This window comes from Dryobates pubescens, chromosome 36 (genome assembly GCF_014839835.1).
Source record: "Dryobates pubescens isolate bDryPub1 chromosome 36, bDryPub1.pri, whole genome shotgun sequence".
NCBI lineage: Eukaryota > Metazoa > Chordata > Aves > Piciformes > Picidae > Dryobates > Dryobates pubescens.
This window is the reverse complement of record NC_071647.1, coordinates 2512402-2538173: the sequence shown is the minus strand read 5'-3', so window position 1 is coordinate 2538173 and position 25772 is coordinate 2512402. Positions and strand designations below refer to the sequence as shown.

Below are 25772 nucleotides of genomic sequence, written 5' to 3'. Positions count from 1 at the left end.
TCCCTCCTTTTTTTCTTCCCCTTATTCCTCTATTTTCCCTATCCCTTCATCCTATTTTTCCCTTCATCCTCTTTTTCCTTATCTCCTCCATTTCTTTTCCCCTTCTAGTCCCTCCCTTATTCCTCTATTTTCCTTTTTTCCTCTTTTTCCTCTACTTCCCCCTTATTCCTTTTTCCTTATTCCCTCCTTCCCCCCCTTATTCCTCTATTTTCCATATCCCCTAATATATTTTGCCCTTAATCCTCTTTTTCCTTATCTCCATTTCTTTTCCCCCTTTATTCCCTTCCTTATTTTCCTTTTTCCCCCTCTTTTCCCTCTATTTCCCCCTTATTCCTCTATTTTTCCTTATTCCCTTCTTCCCCCCCTCCCCTTTTCCCTTCATCTCTCCCTTATTTCCCCTTTTTTCCTCCCTTCCCCTCCTTTCTTTCTCTCTTTCCCCCTCTTCCTTCTTCCCCCCCAGCTCCACAAAACCACACAAACAATTTCTTTATTTTTTCAGCTCAAGTGTTTTGTTTTCTTTTTCTCTTTATTTTAAAACAATGAAACAGTGGAGCAAAGAGGTTTGTGGCCAAAAAAAAAACCCCACCAACCAAAACTAAAATAAGAATAAACCAAATCCCTCCCCCAAAAAATATCAACCTGGCCTGAAGAGCAACAGAGCCCAAACTCCACATCCAAGCCTCACGCCGGGGGTAGAACACAGATGAAAAGAGGCAAAGAGGAGAAGGAGGAGAAGAAAAAGGGCAGAAAGAAATTAGCTGAAAAGGAGGAGGAGAGGGGAACCCCAAACATCATCACAGGAAAGTACAATTAGGTTTTTTTTCCCCCCTCTGAACAGCCTGAAATTGTATCAAGGGAGCTGCAGGGAGAAGCAGCACCCTTGGGTGCACCCAGGTGCTGGGTGCTCACCACAATCCTCAAGCTCAATCCCTCCTTCCTATTTGTGCTGCCCCTAACCTGCTGCCACCATCCTGCCCCCTACATAAAGCTGAAACCAAAAGCAATCAATAACAATTTAAACCCTCTCTCCACTGCAATTCCACCAGCAAAGAAAGAATAAAGAGGGGGGTTGGAGCCCCACTTGGGGCTGGGGATATGAGGAAGGTGAAGGGAAGAAGGAAATGGCCAAGCTTAAAAAGAGAAGAAAAGGAAAGAATGGGAGATTTGAGAGTGAAAAATAGCCACACACACAAAAATCATCAGTCAGAAGCAAAGATGATGGACTGCTGGGGTGTGAAGGGGAAAAAAAATAATGAGGAAGAGGCCATGAATTCTATTTTTTTAAATTTATTTAAGAACATTTTCTTTGGGGAAAAAAAAAGAGTAATTTTAATTTTTTTTTTGGTTAATTATTTATTCTCTTTTAATCTTCCTTTATTTCCCCTCCCCCTCCCCCCCACTAAACTACAGCCTGTGGAGTTGCCACTACCTAGACCTCTTTAAAATCTAGTGTCACTAAGAGGTAGATAAACCAAAACTGAATTGGTTATATAGAAGGTTGTGCCCCCCCACCCCCTGACCCTCCACCCCCACCACCCCCTCACCCCCCCGGCCCCACATCTCCTCTTCCTCCCCAGCTCTGATGGTTGATGACCCCACGGGCACCAACCATACTCAGCCTTCCTGGGGTGGGGGTGGAGAGGGTGATTTCACCTCTGGAGACCCCTGTTTTCAACTCTGAGCTGAAGGAGGTGGCAGGGGGGTGCGGGGGGTGGGTCGTGATTTAGGGCCACATTTCCTCCTGAAAGGGAAGGAATTTGCTCCCGAGGTGAATCCGGACGCGCTCGGAACCAAGCGCCGCGGTTACCTGCTGGGTAAGGCACAGCCGCAACGCTTCTGCCCGGCTGAAGGACGACTTCCTGCCCTGATCCCAGTCAATCCCATCCACTTCCCAGGATGATCCACCCCCAGCAGCAACGGCAGAGCCCAGCACCGTTCCCTACTTCCCATCCCTGCCGCGGGGCAGCTCCAGATTCAAGGCTTCCTCATCCCAAAACATCATCCAACTTCTATCCCACTGGACTTCAGTGTTGCTGTGCAGAGACCATTTCCCACAGCCTGCTCCAGGAGAGTGGTTTCAGTTCTGTTGGGCATCCCAGCAGCATCCTGGGAGGGGGGCTTAAATTAGTCACTGAAACTTGTTGTTCAAGTACAAAAATCCCTTTTGGTGTCGGCTCATGCTGAGCTGCAGTGCCCAAAAGGCACTGCCCACGGCTCAGAAGCCAGCACCCAGCCACACCAGCAGGGATGGGTGGCTGCTGAGGGCTGCCAGAGCATCCCATCCATCACCAGTCTGGTAGAGCATCCCACCCCCATGGGTAGGGCAGAGCACCTGGTGGAGCATCCCAGTGCAGTTTGGCAGAGCATCCCACCACCATGGTCCAGAAGAGCATCCAAATGCCATGGTTTGGCAGAGAATCCCAACCACCTCCTGCCATGGGCCAGCAGAGCAGCCCACCACCACCCCCCCAGATGGGTGGATCTTCCCCACTGCTATGCTCTGGTGGATGATTCCACTGCCATGGCCTGATTAATCATCCCACCCCCATGGTCCAGTAGATGATCCCACTGCCATGCCCCAGCAGAGCATCCCACTGCCATGGTCTGATAAATCACCCCACCATGGCCCAGTTGATGACTCCACTGCCAGGCTCTGGTAGATGACCCAACCACTGTGCCCTGACAAGAGCATCCCTCCAGCACTGTGCCCCACTGCTGCTCAGAGGTATTTGTCCTCAACAAACAAAACTGAAGAATTCTGTAAGGTACAGTAAAGCAGCAGGGATCAAATGCACCCCCAAGTCAGCTGGAGGTCCAACCCAGCCACCATCCCACCCCACCCCACCACCTTCCCAGCATCACCCAGAGCCTTTCTCCTCAACTCTCCTCTTCCTCCACCACGCAGCCCTCCCTCGCTGCAGGACATAAAGCCAGGATGCCAAAACTGCCTCCCCACCAGCCAGGAGGGGCTCTGCTGAGCTCAGGGGTGCTGGGGACCAGATTGTGCTATGGAATGGGGTGAGGAGCCTCTCCTGTCCATCCCTCAGGGCTCCCTGGCAGCTCTGAGGTAGTTTCTACTTGTATGCTTCCAGCTGGCAGCACCTGCATGGTCTCCAAACTGATTCATGATTTGAGAGCCTCTGGCTGTTTTTGCTCTGCTCTGGATCTCACCCCCAATCACAAATGAGTTCCAGAAGAAAGGAAATCATAAACTAAAACCAAGCAACCAAACAAATTAAAAGGAAAAAAGGCAGAAGGCTGAATTGACCCAACAGGGCCACACCTCTCCTCCCCATCCTGTGGAGCCACCATTGGGCATCCCAAATTCATCCTAATCTATTGCCAAGAATCCACTCCCGAGGTTCACAGCCCAAGGTTTGGGTACCCAACCAGCAGATCGAAGCCTCCTGAGCTCAAGCACTGCTTGATCCTGCTCCCAACACCAGCCTCCAACCAGCAGATCGAAGCCTCCTGAGCTCAAGCACTGCTTGATCCTGCTCCCAACACCAGCCTCCAACCAGCAGATCGAAGCCTCCTGAGCTCAAGCACTGCTTGATCCTGCTCCCAACACCAGCCTCCAACCAGCAGATCAAAGCCTCCTGAGCTCAAGCACTGCTTGATCCTGCTCCCAACACCAGCCTCCAACCAGCAGATCGAAGCCTCCTGAGCTCAAGCACTGCTTGATCCTGCTCCCAACACCAGCCTCCAACCAGCAGATCAAAGCCTCCTGAGCTCAAGCACTGCTTGATCCTGCTCCCAACACCAGCCTCCAACCAGCAGATGGAAGCCTCCTGAGCTCAAGCACCACCTGATCCTGATCCCAGCAGGAATCCACAGCCAAATCCTGCACTCTCCATCTGGGCAAGCTGGGCTTACCACGGTGCAAGGCAGAGCAAGCACCTTAGGAGGATGCTGAGAGATTTTTGGGCCCTCTCAGGAGGAATGCAAGGTTCACAGGATTACAGCAACTGCATCCAAACCAAACAAAACTACAACCCCAAAGCAAGCAAACAAAAACAAACCCCAAGACACCAACAAAAAGATAAAATCACAAAGAGTACCAAAAAAGGACACAAAAAGAAAAGAACAAATGGGGGGGGGACCAACAGAAAAGGCCATACCCAAATAAAAATCAAACAAAAAATTCCCCAAGCCAAAAAAAACCCCCACCAAACTCCCAAATAATTTCCAAACCCAAACCAAACCAAGCAAAAACCCCAAAGTAACCAAAACAAACCCACAAAACCCCCCAATCCTCCCCAAAATAAAACCTGCACTAAACCAAAAAGCACGAAAAATAAGCCCGAAAAGAAGCCCAAAGAAATAAGCCCCAAAAGAAGCCCCAAAAGAAATAAAAACTAAGCCAAAACCCAAACAAAAATAAGCCAAAAACATAAACCCAAAAGCACAAAATTTAATACAAAAAATTAAGCCAAAAATAAGCCAAAAAGCACCAAAAAAATAAAGAAAAAAAAAAACAAAAAGCACCAAAAAATAAAGAAAAAATAAGCCAAAAGGCACCACAAAAAAATAAAGAAAAAATAAGCCAAAAGGCACCAAAAAAAAAGAAAAAATAAGCCAAAAGGCAGAAAAAATAAACAAAAAATAAGCCAAAAAGCACAAAAAATAAAGAAAAAATAAGCCAAAAGGCACCAAAAAATAAACAAAAAATAAGCCAAAAGGCACAAAAAATAAACAAAAAATAAGCCAAAAAGCACCAAAAAATTAAACAAATAATAAGCCAAAAAGCACCAAAAAATTAAACAAAAAATAAGCCAAAAGGCACAAAAAATAAACAAAAAATAAGCCAAAAAGAAACCAAAAAGCAGCAAAAAAACCAAACAAAAAAGCACCAAAAACACCCCCCCCCCCAAAAAATAAACCAAAGAAACACCAAACCCAAAAAAGTACCAAAAATGACCCAAAACACACCAAAAATGACCCAAAACACACCAAAAATGACCCAAAAAAGCACCCAAAAAAGCACCCAAAAAAGCACCAAAAGAAGCACCAAAAGAAGCACCAAAAGAAGCACCAAAACCCCAACCCCCAGGCTCAAAGAAAACTCCACCACCACCCCCACCCCCAAAACCCCCAAGGCCCAGAGTTCCCCAGCACAAACCCAAGCAACCAGAAAAGCCATCAAGTAAAGCCAACACAAACCCCAGCCCAGGGTGGGGTGCTGGAGCTGGATGACCTTGAAGCTCCCTTCCAACCCAACTCCGTGCTGTGAATCTCTGCAAGTCCACTGTGCACATGGCATGCAGGTTGGAGCAGATGATCTCTGAGGTCCCTTCCCACCTAAGCCAATCTCTGATGAGGATGATGATGAGGTGAAAGCCCCAAAACCAAGGCTCCTCTGTGGCTCATTTTGATGATGCTTTGCCCAGGACATGGCACTGAGGGGCACCAAATGCTTCTGAGCCATGAATTGGTTCACCCTCACACCAGCCCTATGAGGTAGGAAAAGCAGCATCACCCCCAGGGGGGTGGAAACTGAGGCACAGAGAGGTTTGGGGTTGCTCTCTTTCCCCTGGCTTGCTTTCCTCTTTGCCCCATGGTGGAGCACAAGCCCTGCCTGCAACATCTCCCCAGCACAACCCAGGGAGCAGAATTCCTTGTATGTTATTTTACCCTGGTCCCTAATCCTGCCCCTAAGCTCCCTGCATCCCCCTGCTCCAACTTCCAAACTCCACATCCTCCCTCACCCCATGGGCCAAGGATGATTTCCAGACAGCAGCCAACCCCCTGGATGGGGCAAGGCTTGGGACTGCTCCTTGCTCATGGGTGGGTGGGGGGAAACCAACCAACCAACCCACCCAGAACCAAAACCACATTAAAATGGCAAAATAAACCCAAATTCTTGCTGCTGGGATAAAACCAGGCATGGCTCCTGCTGGGCTGGGTCCTATGCTCCTCACCCATCTGGCTGCTGCTGGGCTGGATCCTATGCTCCTCACCCATCTGGCTGCTGCTGGGTTGGATCCTATGCTCCTCACCCATCTGGCTGCTGCTGGGTTGGATCCTATGCTCCTCACACATCTGGCTGCTGCTGGGTTGGATCCTATGCTCCTCACCCATCTGGCTGCTGCTGGGTTGGGTCTTATGCTCCTCACCCATCTGGCTGCTGCTGGGTTGGATCCTATGCTCCTCACCCATCTGGCTGCTGCTGGGCTGGATCCTATGCTCCTCACCCATCTGGCTGCTGCTGGGCTGGATCCTATGCTCCTCACCCATCTGGCTGCTGCTGGGTTGGATCCTATGCTCCTCACCCATCTGGCTGCTGCTGGGCTGGATCCTATGCTCCTCACCCATCTGGCTGCTGCTGGGCTGGATCCTATGCTCCTCACCCGTCTGGCTGCTGCTGGGTTGGATCCTATGCTCCTCACCCATCTGGCTGCTGCTAGGCTGGATCCTATGCTCCTCACCCATCTGGCTGCTGCTGGGTTGGATCCTATGCTCCTCACCCATCTGGCTGCTGCTGGGTTGGGTCCTATGCTCCTCACCCATCTGGCTGCTGCTGGGCTGGATCCTATGCTCCTTACCCATCTGGCTGCTGCTGGGTTGGATCCTATGCTCCTCACCCATGCCAAAGATTTTTAGGGAGAGGTGGGGATGGGGCTGGCAGCACCCACAAGGGTTAATTCACTTGATCACCACCAAATATCTCAGAGTTTTTTCACCCCCACTCAACAAAAACTCATTTTTTTTTCTGCAGGCAGGATGAAACCTAAGCAAGATGGGGCTTGAAAAACCACCCTCTCAGTGAACCTTTGAGAGCAGCATTCCCAAATCCACTTGACCACCACTTCCATATTGTTTTCAACTACCCATTCAAGCAAAGGTCCTTTTCCTGCAGGCAGGATGAAAACCAAGAGAGATTTGCCCTCATAAACAACCCTTTCCCCCTGCCCACAAGTGAACTTAGTGGAGCAAGGCAGTCGGTGCTCAGGGCTGGACTCCATCCTCTCTCTCCTCCATGTGTGTTTAGAGAGAATAAAACCCAAACAACATAAATGGGAAATTTGCTCCCATTAATTTCCCTCTCCATATTTTTTGTCATTTTTTCCCCCTCCTTTTTTTCCCCCCTCCTTTTTTCTTCCTTTTTTTTTCCCTTCCCCCCCCCCTTTTTTCCTCTTCCTTTCCCCCTCCCCCCCCCCTTTCTTTCCCCCCCTTTTAATCTTCTTTTGCTCTTTTTAAATCCCTTATCCTCAGTAAAACAGAAGCAAAACTCTGGGAGGGAAAAAAATATCTCAACAGCAATCAGAGTGGAGAAGATGGTTGGCCACTGCCTTCCCACCCCACCCTTGCCCCATGGCAAGCTAGGAGGAGGCTGATTCATTTTTGGGTTCTGGGATTTTCTCTCTCTATATATATATAAATATAAAGATCTATAGATTAGATATAGATATATGGCTTCCACAAGTGTTTGAGAGAAGAAAAAAAACCCCAAACAAAATCATTGCCTGAGCTGGTGAGGTTTAAATACCAGCAATAAAACCCCACTGTGCTCCCCCAATTTGCATAGTCAACGCTGCTGCTGCTGTTGCTGCCTCTGCCTAGGAGTCCATCCTTGCATCCATCCCTGGCAGTGGAAGATTTCTGGTCCTAAAGCTCTTTAAAGTTTTTTTTTTCTTGATGGAGTTGGATTGAGGAAAAAACAATTAAAATAAAAGAAGAAAAAAAAAAGGGGGGGAGGGGGAAAGGGAAGGGGGAAAAAAAAAGGGGGATGAAAAAATAAGCCTTGCAGCCAGTGGCAGGTTTTGGTTGGGTTGTTTTGTTTGGTGGGGGGGAAAAAAGGAGGAGCAAAACCAAAGAGGAGGAGGAGGAGGAAAACCAGGGGGAAAAGGAAAATAAGATAAAAACAGAGGGGTGAGGAGGGGAGAAGGGCGAGGAGGGGAGAGGGGTAGGGCAGAGAGGGGCAGGGCAGAGAGGGGCGAGGAGGGGAGAGGGGCGAGGAGGGGAGAGGGGCGAGGAGGGGAGAGGGGCGAGGAGGGGAGAGGGGCGAGGAGGGGAGAGGGGCGAGGAGGGGAGAGGAAAGGGAAAAGAGCAGAGCAGAGAGGAAAGGGAAAAGAGCAGAGCAGAGAGGAAAGGGAAAAGAGCAGAGCAGAGAGGAAAGGGAAAAGAGCAGAGCAGAGAGGAAAGGGAAAAGAGCAGAGCAGAGAGGAAAGGGAGAAGAGCAGAGCAGAGAGGAAAGGGAGAAGAGCAGAGCAGAGAGGAAAGGGAGAAGAGCAGAGCAGAGAGGAAAGGGAGAAGAGCAGAGAGGAAAGGGAAAAGAGCAGAGCGGGGAGGAAAGGGAAAAGAGCAGAGCAGAGAGGAAAATGAAAAGGAGAAAATAAGGGGAGGAAAGTGACAAAAAAAAAAAAAGGAGAGAGAAAAATGGGAGAAAAAAAGGAGAGGAAAAGGGGAGGGGAGAAGAAAAAAAAATGGAAAAAAAAAAAAGACAAGAAAGAAATTCGATATTTTCTAATTGCAAAAAAACCCCAACCCCAACAGAATTGGTGGGCTGCAATTTGGCCAAGGTCTCCGTGAGCTGATGACACCTGACAGCTCTTTGCCCGGCGTCGGGTCCCTCGAAGCGGGCCTTGAAGAGGGCCAACGGGAAACGACATAAGTGAAACCCCCCACCCCCCCCCAAACAAAAACGAACGATCGGCGGCCAAACAAGAACGAAAGCAAAGCCAGAAGCTGCTGCTTGCTGCTGCCGCCGCCATCTGTTCCCCCGGGCCCGACTGCAGTCGCTGCAGCTCTCCACAGAGAGCCGCTAACAACCCCGGGGGGCTGCCCCCCCACCCCCACCCCCGCCACACGCTCCTGGCGCAGAAGAAAACGAAGAACCTTAACTTTTCTCCTCTCGTTTTCCTTTTCTCCTCTCTTTTCTCTCTTTTTTTTTTTAACTATCATTAAAAAAATAAAACTATTCAAGACTCTTCAGCTCTTTTGTTCTTTTTTTTCCTTCTTTTTTTATATATATATATATAAAAAATATCAGCGAGCTCCACCCCTCCCCCCCCCCAAAAAAAAGAGCCCCAAAACAATGACCAAAAAAAAAAAGAAACAAAAAAACCAAACCAAGACCAAAATCAAAAAAAAAGAAAATTTAATTGCTGAGGTAACTTCATACCTTGAGGTAGCTTTTTTTTTTTTTTTGCTTTTCTCTTCTCTTTTAATATTTTCTCTCCTTTTTAAATAATTTGTCTTTTTTTTTCCTCCTCTCTCCATTTATTTTTCTTTCCTTTCCCCCCCCTTTAGTTTTCCTTTTCTCCGCTCGTTTTCTCTTTCCCATTTATTTTTTCCTCTCCTTTTTTTCCCCCCATTTGTTTTTTAACTCTCTTCCATTCGTTTTTCTCTCATGTTTCATTTATTTATCTTCCTCTCCTCTTTTAGTTTTCTCTCCTCTTTTAGTTTTCTCTTCTCTCTTATTTCTCTTTTTTCATTTCTCTTTTCTTCTCTTTTATTCTCAATTTCCTTTTTTCTTCTCGTTTTTCTTTTCTCCTTTCCTCTTCTCTTTTATTTGTCTTTTATTTTTTCTCTTCTCATTTATTTTTAATTTCCTTTTTTCTTCTCTTTTGTTTTTTTCTTTTCTCCTTTTCTTTTCTCTTCTAGTTTTTCTTTTCTCTTCTCTTTTATTTTTAATTTCCTTTTTTCTTCTCTTTTGTTTTTTTCTTTTCTCCTTTTATCTTCTTTTATTTCTTTTATTTTTCCTTTTATCTTATCTTTTATTTTTTTTTTAGATTTCTCCTTTTTCTCTTCTTTTTTTCTTTTCTCCTTTTTATCTTCTTTTTTCTCTTATTTTTTCTTTTCTCCTTTTTCTCTTCTCTTGTTCTCTTATTTTTTCTTTTCTCCTTTTTCTCTTCTATTTCTCTTTTATTTTTTTCTCCTTTTCTCTTCTATTTTTACTTTTGTCCTTTTTGTCTTCTTATTGTAATTTCTTTTCTCCTTTTCTCTTCTCTTGTATTTCTCTTTTATTTTCACTTTTCTCCTTTTCTCTTCTCTCTTTCTCTTTTCTCCTTTTCTATTTCTCTTATTTTTTTCTTTTCTCCTTTTCTCTTCTCTTGTATTCATCTTTTTTTTTAATCTTCTTTTCTCTTTTATCTTCTTTTCGCTTCTCTTTGATTTGCTCTTCCTTTATTTTGTCCTCTTTCCTTATCTTCCTCTCCTTTTCCATTTTCTTTCCTTTTTTTTTTCCTTTACTTTTCTTTTCCCTCTATTTGTTTCCCCTCTCATTACTCAAACACACCACAGTACTTGCCTTTCCCCCACACCTCCCTGCTGTTGCCACACTTTAAAAGACAGTAACTGCTGCTGCATACCCTTTTGACCACCCACCCAACCCTTCCTGAAGATGTTGGAACTCTAAGCCAGGTTTGGTTTACGCAGGATGGAGCCAGGAAAAAACCTCCTTGAGCTGGGGGGGGGGGGGGGGGGGCTGGTCTCCACAACATGAAAAGCATCAGTGCAAGGTTTGGGTGGGGTTTTTTTTGTGCCCCCTCCCCCTAAATTCCATCTTTTTAATCTCAAATCATATTGCTCCCAGCTCTCCTCCCACCACAGTGGGTGTGGGATCTGGAATCACCCTTCTCCCTTCAAATGAATCCCAGTTTGCCTTTGCCACCCCTTCTAATTTGCAGGGAGAATAAAATACATAACAATAATTAAAAGAGCAATGTAAAGCCAATTAGTTTTTTTTTGGGGGGAGGGGTAGGAGGGGGTTGGATTTACAGCAAAATAGTTAAGGTGCTAGGGCTGTCCCCAGCTCCACCATGAAGGCCAACCCTGCCCCAGCCCCACCATGGAGACAAACCCTTCCCCCAAGCCTGGCAGAGGTGGGTGGCAGCAGTTACTGTCCCTTTCCAAATCAGCAAGATGAGAAACCCAAAGCCTCCCCCCCAGAAAAAAAACAAATCGATCCCAAATCTCAAATCCACATAAGAGTGCTGGGAATCAGTGACCATTTTTACATCCTTTTGTGACATTTCCATGTGCTGCCTTCTGCTGAGACCACAGTGAAACCTTGCTGCAGAAAGGAGGGTGGGGGTGGGGGTGGCTGTGGCTTTCTTAAATCATGACCACAAAAATAACAATCATTTGGGGGTTAAATCTTGATAAAGTCACTAAAATTCCAAATTCCATGATTTTCTTTTTCCTTCCCCTCCCCCTCCCCCCCCACCTCAGGAGATTTGAGAGGAAGAATAAGACACAAAGAGGGCCCCCTCCCCCCCAGGGCCTAGCACCTCCCCAGTTTGGTAATCAAAAATCCCTGAAAAAATAATTCAGTCCCTGTGCTCCCCCAGAGCTGAGCCCTGGGAGGCTCCAAGGGGATTCTGGGGGCACAAACTTCTTGCTCTAGGTGGGGAAAGTGAGGCTGAAGGCAGCTGGTAGAGGATGGGGCAAAGGAGCCCGGCACAAAGCCAAGCCTGGAGCCCCCAGTCTTTGGGCAGCAATTTGCTGTGCCCCAGAACCCCTCCAGCTCCCTCTTGACTCCCCCAACCCCTCCCCACTCAGTTCTGCACACACTGAGGTCCAAAACCTGGGCACTAAAGAGGTGAAGGTTAGGAGATGAAGTTGAGACTTTCCTCCAAGCTGGAGTTGCTTTGGTCTGCTGGAAGTGGGGGTTGGGGGTGGTTTATTGCTGGTGCTTAAAGGGAGAAGGAAAAAGTCCTTCCCTGGCTCCTTCCCTTCCCCTCCCCCCCCCCAGGTAATTCCACCTCATCCCTAGGATGGGTTTGTCACCTCCCCAGGGAAGATGAGGGAGGAAAACTCAGTTGCATGTCCTACTCCTGCCATTAATTTGGAGGCTTAATTGAAAAACAAGAACTAAAAATGACCCAGGAAGAAGAAGAGGAAGAAGGAGGAAAAGATCCACAAGCCCAAACAAAACCCAACCCCAAACCACCAACAAATTAAAACCTGAAAATGAAATGAACCCAAAGGATTTGGGAGAAAAACCCTGAAGCAACAAGCAAACCAAAAAGTTAAAATAACAGTTAAAAAAAAACAACCAAACAACACCAAAAAAGACCAAAAAGCACCAAAAAGAACCCCCCCAAAAAAAACACCAAAAAGCACCCCAAAAAAAGCACCAAAAAGGCACCAAAAATCCACCCAAAAAAGCACCAAAAAGGCACCAAAAAGGCACCCAAAAAAGCACCAAAAATCCACCCAAAAAAGCACAAAAAAGGCACCAAAAATCCACCCAAAAAAGCACAAAAAAAGGCACCAAAAAGGCACCCCAAAAAAGCACCAAAAATCCACCCAAAAAAGCACCAAAAAGAACCCCAAAAAGAACCCCCCAAAAAAACCCAAAGCACAAAAAAAAATAAAACCAAAAGCACCACAATATCACCCCAAAAAGCACCAAATAACCCCCCAAAAGCACCAAAAAACCCCAAAATCCCCCCAAAAGGCACCACAAAAAGCCCCCCCAAAGCACCCAAAACCCCCCCAAAAAACCACCCCCAAAAAAGCACCAAAAAACCCTCCAAAAAAGCATGAAATACACCCCCCAAAAAAAGCACAAAACCCCCCCAAAAAAGCACCAAACTCCCCAAAAAAGTCCCCAAATCCCCCCAAAAAGCACCCCAAAACAAGCACCCAAAAAAGCCTCAAAAATCCCCCCCAAAAGCACCCAAAAGAAACCCCCAAAAGGCACCGATAAAACCTCCAAAAGCACCAATAAAACTGCCCAAAAGCACCAAAAAAATCACCCCCAAACAGCACCAAAAAAGACCAAAAGGGGAAGAAAGAAAACAGAAAGCAAAGCAAAATCAAAACAGAAAAAGAAACCCCCCCAAAAAAAAGGGGGGGAAAAAAAAAAGGAGAAATAAACAATAAAAGGGGAAAAAGAAACAAGCAAGGGAAGAGAAAGCAAAGCAAGCAAGCAAACAAACAAGGAGAGGAGGGGAAAAGGAAACTGAAGAAGCAGCAACGAAACCGACAGAAGTTGAACCAAGCAACAGGAAAACCCCAAACAAACCCCCCCAAAAAAATGCAACAAATAAAGCAGGCACCGACAGAAGCAACCCCAAAGAATCCTCTCTTGAACCTGAAATGCAAAGAAACGTTCCAAGGGCTGTGAGAAGCAGGAAAATCCTCCTGGAGCCCCAGGGGTGCTCTGCTGGCTTTAAGGCTTTGCAAGGCACTGCGCTGCAGGCAGCAGGACTCCTGACCTCCTGCTTGCCTGGGGGAGGGAGGCTGGAGGGGTGCAGAGCTCCCGTGGGATCCAAAAAAACCTTCCATTTGGTGCTCAGCTGGAGGGAGGGAGGGCATTTTAATCCTGTTTGGGGTTTGTTTTCCTTGCCCATGATGGGTCTTCCTTCCCAGCAAGGGAGGGTGAGAACCCAGTGGAGCTCATCCTCCAGGGCAAAAAGAAAAGAGAATAAGCCACTGAAATAAAGCAATAAACCCAGCTGAGGTGCTCCCCAAAAAGACAAGGCTTCTCATATGGCTCTGGGAGCATCCTCCAGCCACAAAAAGAGAGAGAGGGGAATGGAAGGGATGGAGAGGCTGGGGAGACACAGCCAAGAAGCTGGGGTGGGGGCCTGAAAATGCTACTTAAACGAGGAGGACAAATCCTGCACCCAGCCACCCGAGGGGAGCCAACGCTGCGGTGGCCTTGGCTTTGCCATGCCACTGTCCCCAGGCACCCAGTGCTGGCTTGGGCTTGGGCAGTACCTCTCACTTCATTTAAGTAGCTGTCCTGGCACATGGAGCTAAACCTGGAGGTTTTAGAGGGGGGGGGATGAGGAGCTTTGTTTGGGGTCTATTTGAATTTGTGGTAGGTTTTGGGGGGGACTTTTGGTTTGGTTTTAGGGGTGGGGGGGGTGGGGGGTTGACCCTAGCCCTCTACCTTGGAAGCCAAATCAAACTGCCTTTGAATCTTGGTCAATGAGAAAGATGAGCATCTGGTCTATGGTAACTGATTCCCAGGCACACTCTTAAGCCCAGCAGGGGCTCGGGGGGGGGGGGGGGGGGGTCCACGTTTCACAGCGCTCCTGGGGGGTTTCCTGCTCTGATCATTTCCTCCGCGCCTGCGCTTGGCCACTCTGCCCCTTCTGGTGCTGCTGCTTCACCTGAGCCAGGATGTCTCGGATCTTGCGCTGAGCCATCTGGAAAGGGAAGGGGGAAATGGAAGGAAGAGGGAAGGAGCAGAGGGAAAAGGGCTTTGACTTGGCCAAGCTGGCAGCCCCTGCCTTGGGCAGCAGCACTCCGCCCTGGGTTAGGAACTGGCTTGGAGGGCTGAGCCCAGAGAGCGGCGGTGAATGGTGCCACAGCCAGCTGGCAGCCAGGCACCAGCGGTGTCCCCCCAGGGATCAGTGCTGGGCTCCAGCCTGGTCAATATCTTTACTGATGATCTGGATGAGGGGATTGAGTCAGTCAGCAGTAAATTTGCAGATGACACCAAGCTGGGGGGGCAGGAGTTGAGCTGTTAGAGGGTAGGAGAGCTCTGCAGAGGGACCTTGCCAGGCTGGGCAGATGGGCAGAGGCCAACAGGATGGCATTCAAGAAGTCCAAGTGCCAGGAGCTGCACTTTGGCCACAACAACCCCAGGCAGAGCTACAGGCTCAGGGCAGAGGGGCTGAGAGCAGCCAGGCAGAAAGGGACCTGGGGGGTACTGATTGACAGAAGCTGAACATGAGGCAGCAGTGTGCCCAGGTGGCCAAGAAGGCCAAGGGCATCCTGGCCTGCATCAGGAATAGTGTGGCCAGCAGGAGCAGGGAGGTCATTGTGCCCTGTGCTCAGCACTGCTCAGGCCACACCTTGAGTCCTGTGTGCAGTTCTGGGCTCCTCAGGTTAGGAAAGAGGTTGAGCTGCTGGAAGGTGTCCAGAGAAGGGCAACAAAGCTGGGGAGGGGTCTGGGGCACAGCCCTGGGAGGAGAGGCTGAGGGAGCTGGGGTTGCTTAGCCTGCAGAAGAGGAGGCTCAGGGGAGACCTTCTTGCTCTCTGCAACTCCCTGCAGGGAGGTTGGAGCCAGGTGGGGGTTGGTCTCTTCTCCCAGGCAAGCAGCTCCAGAACAAGAGGACACAGTCTCCAGCTGTGCCAGGGGAAGTTTAGGCTGGAGGGGAGGAGAATGTTCTTCCCAAAAAGAGTAAGTGGCCATTGGGATGTGCTGCCCAGGGAGGTGGTGGAGTCCCCATCCCTGGAGATGGAGGTTCAGGACATCTTTAATGGCCACGGTGGTGTTGTGCTGATGGCCAGACTCGGTGATCTGAGACGTGGTCTTCAAGCAAAATGATTCTGTGAGCCTATACCCACGTGGACACAACCCCACACAAGCCACCAGAGAACCCACCAGGAGCTGCTGGGGCCATACCTGGCTGGCATAGAAGTGCCCAATGATCTTCACGATGACCTGCTCGTTCTCATCAGGGGTCTGGTCCCGTGGCACCACCACCTCTGCTGCCGTCAGGTTCTGCAGCTCATTGACCTGCAGGGGGAAGGGGCAGTGACCACCCTGTCACTGGGTGCAGGGAGCAGCAGTCCCCTCCAGGAAATCCCTGCCCACTTCCCTGGGTCCCAGAGCACTGGGAACAAGGCTGCCCAGAGAGGTTGTGGAAGTCTCCTTCCCTGGAGACTCTCAAGCCCTGTCTGGATGTGTTCCTGTGTGACCTGCACCTAGATTCCATGGCCCTGCTCTGGCAGGGAGGTTGGACACCTGGAGTCCTGTGCCCAGTTCTGGGCTCCTCAGGTTAGGAAAGATGTTGAGTTGCTGGAAGGTGTCCAGAGAAGGGCAAGGAGGCTGGGGAGGGGTCTGGAGCACAGCCCTGGGAGGAGAGGCTGAGGGAGCTGGGGTTGCTTAGCCTGCAGAAGAGGAGGCTCAGGGGAGACCTTCTTGCTCTCTCCAACTCCCTGAAGGGAGGTTGTAGCCAGGTGGGGGTTGGTCTCTTCTGCCAGGCAAGCAGCACCAGAACAAGAGGCCACAGTCTCAAGCTGTGCCAGGGGAGGTTTAGGCTGGAGGTTAGGAAGAAATTCTTCATAGAGAGAGAGATTGGCCCTTTGAATGTGCTACCCAGGGAGGTGGTGGAGTCACCATCACTGGAGGTGTTCAGGAGGAGACTTGATGAGGCCCTTGGTGCCATGGTTGAGTTGATCAGATGGTGCTGGCTGATAGGTTGGACACAATGATCTCAAAGGTCTCTTCCAACCTGGTTTATTCTGTTCTATCTCCAGAGGTCCCTTCCAACCCCTAACATCCTGTGAGCCTGTGACACCTGTCCCTGGGATGTCCCCAGGCTGTAGCATGAAGCAGCAGCCACCCTCCCAGGGCTGTCCCCAGCCCCTGGTGCTCCCCACCCTCAGCCAAGCACAGGTTCTGCTCACGGTTTTGCCGCCCTTGCCGATGACCCTGCCCGCGGCCGAGGCAGGCACCCGGATGTGAGTCTCCAGCTTCACTTCTTCCTTGGGGCCAAAGAAGTTTTCCTCCTTCAGCTTCCCATAAATCCTGCCCTGTGCCTGCCAAGAGGAGGGAGAACAGTGTCAGGCACCACCCAAAATTGTCCTGCCCCTTACATGTCCCCATCCCTAGGACCCAGTTCCTTGGGGTTTCAAACCAGTTCAAGCCCTGGGAGTGCTCTTGTTGGGTTAACCCAACCACAGATTGGTCTCCAAATCAGGGTCACCCTTCCTGGCTCCTCCCTTCCTGGCTCCATGGAGTGGCAGAAAGGGGCACCCCGAGTGCCCCACAGTGATGGCAGTGCAGGAGGAACCTTGAGCTGAGCTTCCCAACCACAGACTGGTCTCCAAATCAGGGTCACCCCTTCCTGGCTCCATGGAGTGGCAGAGAGGGGCACCCCGAGTGCCCCACAGTGATGGCAGTGCAGGAGGAACCTTGAGCTGAGCTTCCCAACCACAGACTGGTCTCCAAATCAGGGTCACCCCTTCCTGGCTCCATGGAGTGGCAGAAAGGGGCACCCCGAGTGCCCCACAGTGGTGGCAGTGCAGGAGGAACCTTGAGCTGAGCTTCCCAACCACAGACTGGTCTCCAAATCAGGGTCACCCCTTCCTGGCTCCATGGAGTGGCAGAGAGGGGGACCCTGAGTGCCCCACAGTGATGGCAGTGCAGGAGGAACCTTGAGCTGAGCTTCCCAACCACAGACTGGTCTCCCAACCACAGACTGGTCTCCAAATCAGGGTCACCCCTTCCTGGCTCCTCCCTTCCTGGCTCCATGGAGTGGCAGAGAGGGGCACCCCAAGTGCCCCACAGTGATGGCAGTGCAGGAGGAACCTTGAACTGAGCTTCTGGAGGACCAGTGATGACCACCATGCGCACTTTGGAGTCTGGCGTCTCCGGAGGAGCAATCTGGAAGGAGAAGAGAAAGGTGATCAGAGGGCTGCAGAATCTCCCCCTGTGGGGACAGGCTGAGAGCTGGGGCTGTTCAGCCTGGAGAAATCTCCTAGGAGACCTCAGAGCAGCCTTCCAGTGCATGAAAGGAGCTACAGGAGAGCTGGGGAGGGACTTTGGACAAGGGCTGGGAGTGACAGGATGAGGGGAAACAGCTTTGAGCTGGGAGAGGAGAGACTGAGACTGGAGAGGAGGAAGAAGTTCTTGACAGTGAGGAGGGTGAGACACTGCAACAGGTTGCCCAGGGAGGTGTTCAAGGCCAGGCAGGATGAGAGCTTGAGCAACCTGCTCTAGGGGAAGGTGTCCCTGCCCATGGCAGGGGGGTTGGAACTGGAAGACCTTTAAGCTCCCTTCCAACCCAACCCATTCTATGAATCTCTGTTGGCTGTACTGCAGGACTGAGCCCCCAGCCCTACCTCCTGATTTCCCCCACCAGAAGGGTTCCTTCTCAGGGAGGTGCTGGCAGGGGAGGGGTGGGTTCCCAGCAGGCCAACCCTACCTTGATGGAGGCACTTGCAAACCGGGAGAGCTGCTTGATGTGCTGCCCCTTCTTGCCGATGATGGCGCCGACCGCCTGGGCGGGGATGAAGACGTGCACCGTCTCCTGCTCTGGAGGCTGTGGGGAGCAAGGGTCACCCTGGCTCAATGCTACCACAAAGATCAAGGCTCCAAGTTCCCTCCCAAGTGATGCCCACATCCCTCCCAAAGATAGACTTAACCAGGTTGGGAAAGGCCTTCGAGATCATCGACTCCAACCTCCCACCCAACACCATCTGATCAATAAACCATGGCACTGAGTGCCTCATCCAGGCTCTTCTTAAACACCTCCAGGGATGGGGACTCCACCACCTCCCTGAGCAGCACATCCCAGTGGTCAATCTCTCCTGCTGGGAAGAATTTCTGCCTAACACCCAGCCTAAACCTCCCCTGGTATAGCTTGAAGTTGTACCCTCTTGTTCTGTCACTTGAGTACAAGCCCTACAAGGAGAGGCTGAGGGAGCTGGGGTTGTTTAGCCTGGAGAAGAGGAGGCTCAAGGGAGACCTTCTTGCTCTCTCCAACTCCCTGAAGGGAGGTTGGAGCCAGGAGAGAGTTGGTCTCTTCTCCCAGGCAAGAACAAGAAGACCCAGTCTCAAGCTGTGCCAGGGGCGGTTTAGGTTGGACATGAGGAACAATTTATTCCACAAAGGGGTTGTCAAGGCCTGGAAGAGGCTGCCCCAGGGCAGTGGTGGAGTCCTCAGCCCTTGAAGGATCTAAAAGCCACACAGATGTGGTGCTGAGGGACATGGTTTAGCGATGACCTGGCAGTGCTGGGTTAACAGCTGGACCTGATGATTTGAAAGGATCCAACCCAAATGATTGTGTGATCCTCTCCCCACAGGGGAGATGCCCAAGCAGGAGCAGTTTGAGCTACCTGATGTTCACCTACCATGAAGGAGCTGTATGGTGCAGCCCCGGAGACACTGCTTGGTGGAGGAGGTACTGCGTTGGAGGAGGCAGGGAAGAGGCCAACCGCAGCCAGGTTGAGGCCAGGGATGAGGTGAGATTGCAGCTAGGGGAGGGGCAAGAGGAGAGAAATGTTCATTGCTTTTATCAGGGCAACCTCCTAGAGAGCTCCTGAGAGCCCAGAGGCAGGACAGGACCCAACCCCACTCACGCTCATGGCAGCCACATCGTTCTCATAGGCTTCCCTCACTTTCTTCATGATCTCCTGCTCTGCCTTGCAGCAGTTCTCGATGGAGCCCTTCACTGTGATCGTCCTTTCAGGGTTGTACAGGGTCAGGTCCTGCAAGCTGATGAGAAAGCCAAGGTCAGCACCAAGACCCTTGCCCTGCCCAACCACTGCTCCCCACTGCTGGGTTCTGTTGGGGTGCTGAGGACAGAGGGCGTCACTGCCACAGCGTGCTGGGACTGCAGGGTCCAGCCAGGGAGCAGCATCAACATCTGCACTGAGAAGTCCACTCTGCTTTCACCCAAAAACATGGCTTAGTGGCAAATTCCCAGCCCCAGCCATCAAACAGAATAGCATAGAATAGAACTAGAATAGGACCAGACCAGACCAGGTTGGAAGAGACATTCAAGATCGAGTCCAACCTATCATCCAGCACCCTCTAATCAACCAAGGGCCTCATCAAGTCTCCTCCTAAGCACCTCCAGTGATGGGGACTCCACCACCTCCCCAGGCAGCACATCCCAATGGCAACTCTCTCTCTCTATGAAGAATTTCTTCCTCACCTCCAGCCTAAACTTCCCCTGGCACAGCTTGAAACTGTGTTCTCTTGTTCTGGGGCTGCTTGCCTGGGAGAAGAGACCAACCCCCACCTGGCTACAACCTCCCTGCAGGGAGTTGGAGAGAGCAAGAAGGTCTCCCCTGAGCCTCCTCTTCTGCAGGCTAAGCAACCCCAGCTCCCTCAGCCTCTCCTCCCAGGGCTGTGCTCCAGACCCCTCCCCAGCTTTCTTGCCCTTCTCTGGACACCTTCCAACACCTCAACATCTTTCCTAACCTGAGGAGAACTGGACACAGGACTCCAGGTGTGGCCTGAGCAGTGCTGAGCACAGGGCAGAATGACTTCCCTGCTCCTGCTGGCCACACTCTTCCTGCTGCAGGCCAGGATGCCCTTGGCCTTCTTGGCCACCTGGGCACACTGCTGCCTCATGTTCAGCCTACTGTCAACCACTCCCCCCCAGGTCCCTCTCTGCCTGGCTGCTCTCCAGCCACTCCGCCCCCAGCCTGTAAATCAACTGCCCCTGGACTCTGCAGCCATGAAGGGACAGAGAGGGGACACCAAAGGCATGACCCAAGATACTTCAGGAGAGCCTTCAGAAGTAAAGCAGCCACACCCCAAGCCGGCTTCCCAGCTGGGAGAGGCATCCCTGCCCAGCCTCATCACATCACCCAGCCTCTGCTCATCCACCCTGGGCTCCCCAGAGGAGCCTTACGAGGAGATGGTGATTTTTGTCTCCGTGTCCTGCTCCACCTTCTTCAAGTTCCGTCCCTCCTTGCCGATCAGGCGCCCCACAAAGTTGTTATGGGCCAGGATCTTCAGAGGCACTTCATCAGCTCTTGAGAGAGGGAACAGGGGTAAAAAGCAAACACCATCAATGATCACTGTAGCCAGAATAGAATAGAATCAACCAGGTTGGAAAAGACCTCAGAGGTCACCGAGTCCAACCTATCAACCAGCACCATCTGATCAACTAAACCACAGCACCAAGTGCCCCATCCAGGCTCTTCCTCAACACCTCCAGGGATGGGGACTCCACCACCTCCCTGGGCAGCACATTCCCATGGCAAATCTCTCTTTTTATGAAGAACTTCTTCCTAACATCCAGCCTAAACCTCCCCTGGCACAGCTTGAGGCTGTGTCCTCTTGTTCTGGTGCTGGCCACCCGGGAGAAGAGACAAACCCCCACCTGGCTCCAGCCTCCCTTCAGGTAGTTCAGGTAGAAGAAGAGGGATTTGGGACAGAGGGCTGGGGGAAGCTCAAATCCCCTTGCTTGGAGTCCCAGGGTCCTCCAAACCCAAGCTCCTGCACGCTTAGGATCACAAAATCATTGAGGTTGGAAAAGACCTCTAAGGTCACCCAGTCCAACCATCAGCCCAGCACCACCGTGGCCACCAAACCGTGGCCCCAGGAGGCAAGCCCACATGTGTTTTGAGCACCTCCAGGGATGGGGACTCCACTGCCTCCCTGGGCAGCCTCTTCCAGTGCCTGACCACTCTTGCAGGACAAACTTCTCCTCATGTCCAAGCTGAACCTCCCCTGGTGCAGCTTGAGGCCATTTCCTCTTATTCTATCACTTGCCCCTTGGGAGAAGAGCCCAACCCCCACCTGGCTCCAGCCTCCTTGTAGGGAGATGTAGAGACCACTGAGGTCTCCCCTCAGCCTTGTTTTCTCCAGACTAAACACCCCCAGTTCCCTCAGCTGCTCCTCCCCAGCCCTGCTCTCCAGAGCCTTCAGCAGCTTAGTTGCCCTTCTCTGGACACACTCCAGCCCCTCCATGTCCTTCTTGAGCTGAGAGGCCCAAAACTGACCCCAGCACTCCAGATGTGTCCTCACCAGTGCTGAGTCCAGGGGGACAATCCCTGCCTGGCTCCTGCTGGCCACACCACTGCTGATCCAGGCTGGGAGCACCCCCCAGCTCTGGGGGTTCGCAGTGCAAGGTCCATGGATGGGATACTCATACACAGAAAGACAGGGGGGGGGATCCCTTACGTCTTGGTGTCCTTGGCCTCCTTCTGCATGATCTCCAAAATCATCTTGCAGGCAGCAGAGCAGCCCTCAGGGGTGGAGTGGATGCTGATGGCTTTCTCTGCAGCTCCAGCATTTTCTTTCCGGTGAACATCAATCCTGCAGGAAGAGGAATGGCTGCAGGGGGCCGAAGGGAGCAGCTCTGCAGCTTCTCACCTCCCTCCATGAGCTGCCTGCAGCTCACCCTGGAAGGCTCTGTGCCCCCCAGGGAAGGGGAGAGGAGTTAGCTGTGGGCTTGCTAACTCAGCAGCTAGAAGCTCGGATCGCAGCAAGCCGAATAAGGCATCAGCATCAATTTATTTTAGGCAGCCATGAGTGATTAAGTGGGGGAGCAAGCACGTGCCTGGGGGACAGGGTGGGCTGTCCATTACTTCATGTCCTAGATAAAGCCTTCCCTGGGGAAGAAGAGCTGCAGCCACATGCAAGAACAGGTGGGGGAAGCCCAACAGGCTCACGCTAAATCCCCCAAGCGCCCACCCAGTAAAGGGAGACACGTGGGAAAGCGCAGCCCAGAGAGCCTGGCTGGGACAGGGCTTGAGAAGGTGGCTTCTGAACACCCTGCAAGAGTGGGAGAGCTGGAGGGGCCTCCAAAAAAGAACAACACTCCAGCCTCAGAGCGGAAGGGAGACGGCAGCTGGTGGAGAAGGGACTCACTTGGACTGCGTCTGCTTGGTGATGTTCCTGATGGTGGCCCCTTCCTTGCCAATGATGGCACCCACGTACTGGGTGGGCACCAGGAGGCGGAGGGGGATGTCCACTGGCTGCTGCTTGACTGAAGCCCCAGCAGTGACAGGGGAGCCCTGCCTGGGGGCACCCCGGGCCCCGAAGCCGCCTCGCCGCCCGTTCTCCGGCCCTGGCGCGGACTGCTCGTCGGGGATGTAGGAGACCTTCAGCGCGTGGTTCTCCAGCTGGTGGCCATTCAGCTTCATGATGGCTCTGGAACCATAGGATCATGGAATCAGTGAGGTTGGAAAACACCTCAGAGGTCATCAAGTCCAACCTATCACCCAACACCTCCTGGCTACCTAAACCATGGCTCCAAGTGCCACAGCCAAGCCCTTTTTGAACACCTCCAGGGACGGGGACTCCACCACCTCCCCGGGCAGCACATCCCAGTGGCCAATTCCTCTTGCTGGGAAGAGCTTTCTCCTCACCTCCAGCCTAAACTTCCCCTGGCACAGCTTGAGACTGTGTCCTCTTGTTCTGGGGCTGCTTGCCTGGGAGAAGAGACCAACCCTCACCTGGCTACAACCTCCCTTCAGGGAGTTGGAGAGAGCAAGAAGGTCTCCCCTGAGCCTCCTCTTCTCCAGGCTAAACAACCCCAACTGCCTCAGCCTCTCCTCACAGGGCTTGGAAGGGGAGAAGAAGTTGGGGTGGAGAATCCCTCTTGTCATGGCAGCAAGGAGGTGAAGCTCTCCTTGGAGTAACAGCCATCAAGGAAGCAGAGATGGGAGGAGACATCCTCCATGCCATGGGGACCTGGCAGGGCTTTCCACCCAGCCTAGATGAGCCAAAGGATTTTTGTTTACTGGGAACCCCTCCAAGCACCCCTGGCAAGGACTGGATGGTGCAAGGAGCGATTCCTGCCTCTCCTCATGATTTTAGTCTGGCATCTCCATCCCTCTCCTGGCAGGACTGCAAGGGCTGAAAGCTGTCGATAGATGGAGCTGGCAGCAAGAGCAAAGCTTTGGCCACCGCTCTCCGCAGCTTTCCACCGAGACAGCCCCGAGGGCAGCCCTCCACGAAGCGGTCAGTGACTCAACTCTTGCAAACAACCCAAACCCACAATAACCAGAAGCCCTTCAAACGGGCTGAGCAGAGGCTTTCCCCTGTCAGCAGCCCCATTCCTGCAGAAGGGACCCGAGAAAGATGCTTGGTGAAGGCTGCTCAGAGAGGTGGTGGAGGCTCCCTCTCTGGAGGGATTCTAAACCCACCTGGGCAACCTGCTGAACAGAGGGGTTGGACTGGGTGATCTCCAGAAGTCCCTTCCAACCCCTACCATGCTGGGATTCTGGGATCCTCAGAGGGGGAAAGAGCAGGGGAGAAGGGCTGCAGGGCTGAGAGCAGAATTAGTTGCACAAAAGCCCTTTGCTGGGTGCTTGCTGGCAAAAGAAACCCCAAATGTTTCACCTCAGGGGGTGTAAAGTGCAGGGCTGGTGTGAAGGATGGACAAGGGACAGGAGGACAAAGCAGGAGCTGGTCTCCACAGCTGGATCCTGCCCCAGGTTATTACAAAGAGCAGACCAAGGAGCAGTTCCCCCCACGAAGATCTGCTGAGGCCATGCCAGGAAGCACAGGGAATTTGGGGTTGACAGCTGGAGGATTAGCAGCAGGTGGCCATATGGAAGCTGTTGCTTTGGCAGAGTGACCACAGGTGACATCCCTGGGGATGGCAGAGGGGCTGTGGTGGCCACCATTCGACATGTGCCCACCTCAGTGAGGGAAACCTTCCCAGAAGCCAGAAACCTATCCATCAATGCCCATGTTCTTCCCAGCTGCCCTCCAAGGACAGAGCTGACCCCATCCCTTTCCAGAGCCTTTTGCTGGGGCACACAAAGGTGAAAGAAACCGAGGTGAAAACTCAGTCTTCCATTCGCATGGAGTGCAAAGCTTGACCTTCCCTGGGCAGGATGGGGAAAGGGAGCTTCAAGCCTCCCATCAGCCAGAGAGGACACATGGGGCCAGCTTCACACCAGCTCCTGTGATATTTGGGCTCATTGTTACTGTTTCTTCCTGGACAAGTATCTCCTGAAATCATGCAAGCAATCTTCCACTCTTCATTGAGCACAAAGTTGGTTTTTCCCTCTATGAGCTGCAGACAAGAGCCTTAAAAGCTCGGATGCCCACTTGAAAGTGAAGGAGAGAGAGAGAGAGAGAGCATCCTCAAGGACTTGCTGCATTTTTAGCCAGAAATTGAGGGATTCTGAGCTAATTTAACTCCCAGCACTGGAGTTTGTTTCCTGCAAGCAGGGAAGGGGCTGAAGCCACAGCTTGAGCTCCACCAGGGAAGAACTTACTGCCTGGTCTGCTCCCGGTTGGCGTAGGTGACGTTGACGACGGCTGTCTCGCTGTCTGTGTTCACTGTGAGCAGAAAGAGGCAGGAGTTAAGAGAGGCAGCACCAATGCCTCCCACCAAGACCACCCCTGAAAACCTGGGAGACCTCCTCAGATGAGTCCTTGCTTGGACAAGTCCCCTCCAGGGCTCCCCCGGATTTGCAAACGTTATTCTCCCACAAGGGAGAAGAGTGTCCAAGGGCTCAGGACCACGCCTGGGACTCAGCCCAGGCAGCAGAAGCCCTCCTGCAAAGGAGCCTGAGATGTCATCAAGCTCTCCAGCAAAGCCACCAGAGCCAACTCCATTCTGCCAGCCTGAAGAAGAGTATGACCAGCTGGTCAAGGGAGGTTCTCCTCCCCCTCTACTCTGCCCTAGCAAAGCTACACCTGGGGCTGCCCCAGCTCAAGATAGTCAGGGAACTGATGGAGGGAGTCCAACAGAAGGGCCTGGAGCATCTCTGTGAGGAGGAAATGCTGAGAGCCCTGGGGATGTTGAGCCTGGAGAAGAGCAGCCCCAGAGCAATGCTCAGCCAGAACTAAAGGCTGGGGGGCAAGAGGCTGGGGCCAGACTCTGCTCAGTGGTGCCCAGAGACAGGACAAGGGGCAATGGGCACAAACTGGAAGCCAGGAGGCTCCATCTGAACAGGAGGAGAAACTACTTTGTTGTGAGGGTGTTGGAACCCTGGAGAGGTTGTGGAGTCTCCTGATGTGGAGAGCTTCCAAACCCCCCTGGCCACTGTGCTCCTGGGCAAGCTGCTGTGGGTGCCTTGCACTAGCAGGGTGGTCAGAGTGGATGATCTCCAGAAGTCCTTCCAGACCCTGTCACACTGGGATTCTAGGATTCTGTGATCCCTCACCAGAGCCTGGAGACAGTCCCAGGAGCTCCATTTCTGGGAGGGTTATGGTAACCCTGCTCTCATTAAACATCCCAAGGGCAATATGAAACCTCCTGTCTCAACTGATTGCCATTAGAGGCTGAGAGGAGAGATAAAAAGGATCTGCTGAGCAGGGACAGATCATCCTCAGGCAGCCTCAGGAGATCATCCTGCACCTTCCCCTGAAGCAGACACTGCTGGTACCTACAGGCACCTGGAGGGGGACAGCCACCTGGGCTGCCCAAAGCCAC

General features: G+C 51.8%; 1 protein-coding gene across 3 annotated transcripts in view; it reads right to left on the bottom strand.

Annotated features, from left to right (window-relative positions):
* Positions 1 to 14015: 14015 nt before the first annotated feature.
* IGF2BP1 (insulin like growth factor 2 mRNA binding protein 1) overlaps positions 14016 to 25772 on the bottom strand; it is a 40814-nt gene continuing 29057 nt past the window's right edge. Inside the window, exons 5-15 of one of the 3 annotated variants that reach the window (XM_054176895.1) lie at positions 24610 to 24673; positions 22247 to 22528; positions 21557 to 21691; positions 20280 to 20402; positions 18997 to 19132; positions 18754 to 18891; positions 17841 to 17957; positions 17225 to 17299; positions 16321 to 16452; positions 15314 to 15427; positions 14016 to 14108 (exon numbers count right to left, since the gene is read on the bottom strand). In XM_054176895.1, the coding sequence (XP_054032870.1) occupies positions 14016 to 14108; positions 15314 to 15427; positions 16321 to 16452; positions 17225 to 17299; positions 17841 to 17957; positions 18754 to 18891; positions 18997 to 19132; positions 20280 to 20402; positions 21557 to 21691; positions 22247 to 22528; positions 24610 to 24673 (1409 nt within the window). The remainder of the gene's footprint in view (positions 14109 to 15313; positions 15428 to 16320; positions 16453 to 17224; positions 17300 to 17840; positions 17958 to 18753; positions 18892 to 18996; positions 19133 to 20279; positions 20403 to 21556; positions 21692 to 22246; positions 22529 to 24609; positions 24674 to 25772) is intronic. The other 2 variants (XM_009900128.2, XM_054176897.1) reach the window with 2 other exon arrangements.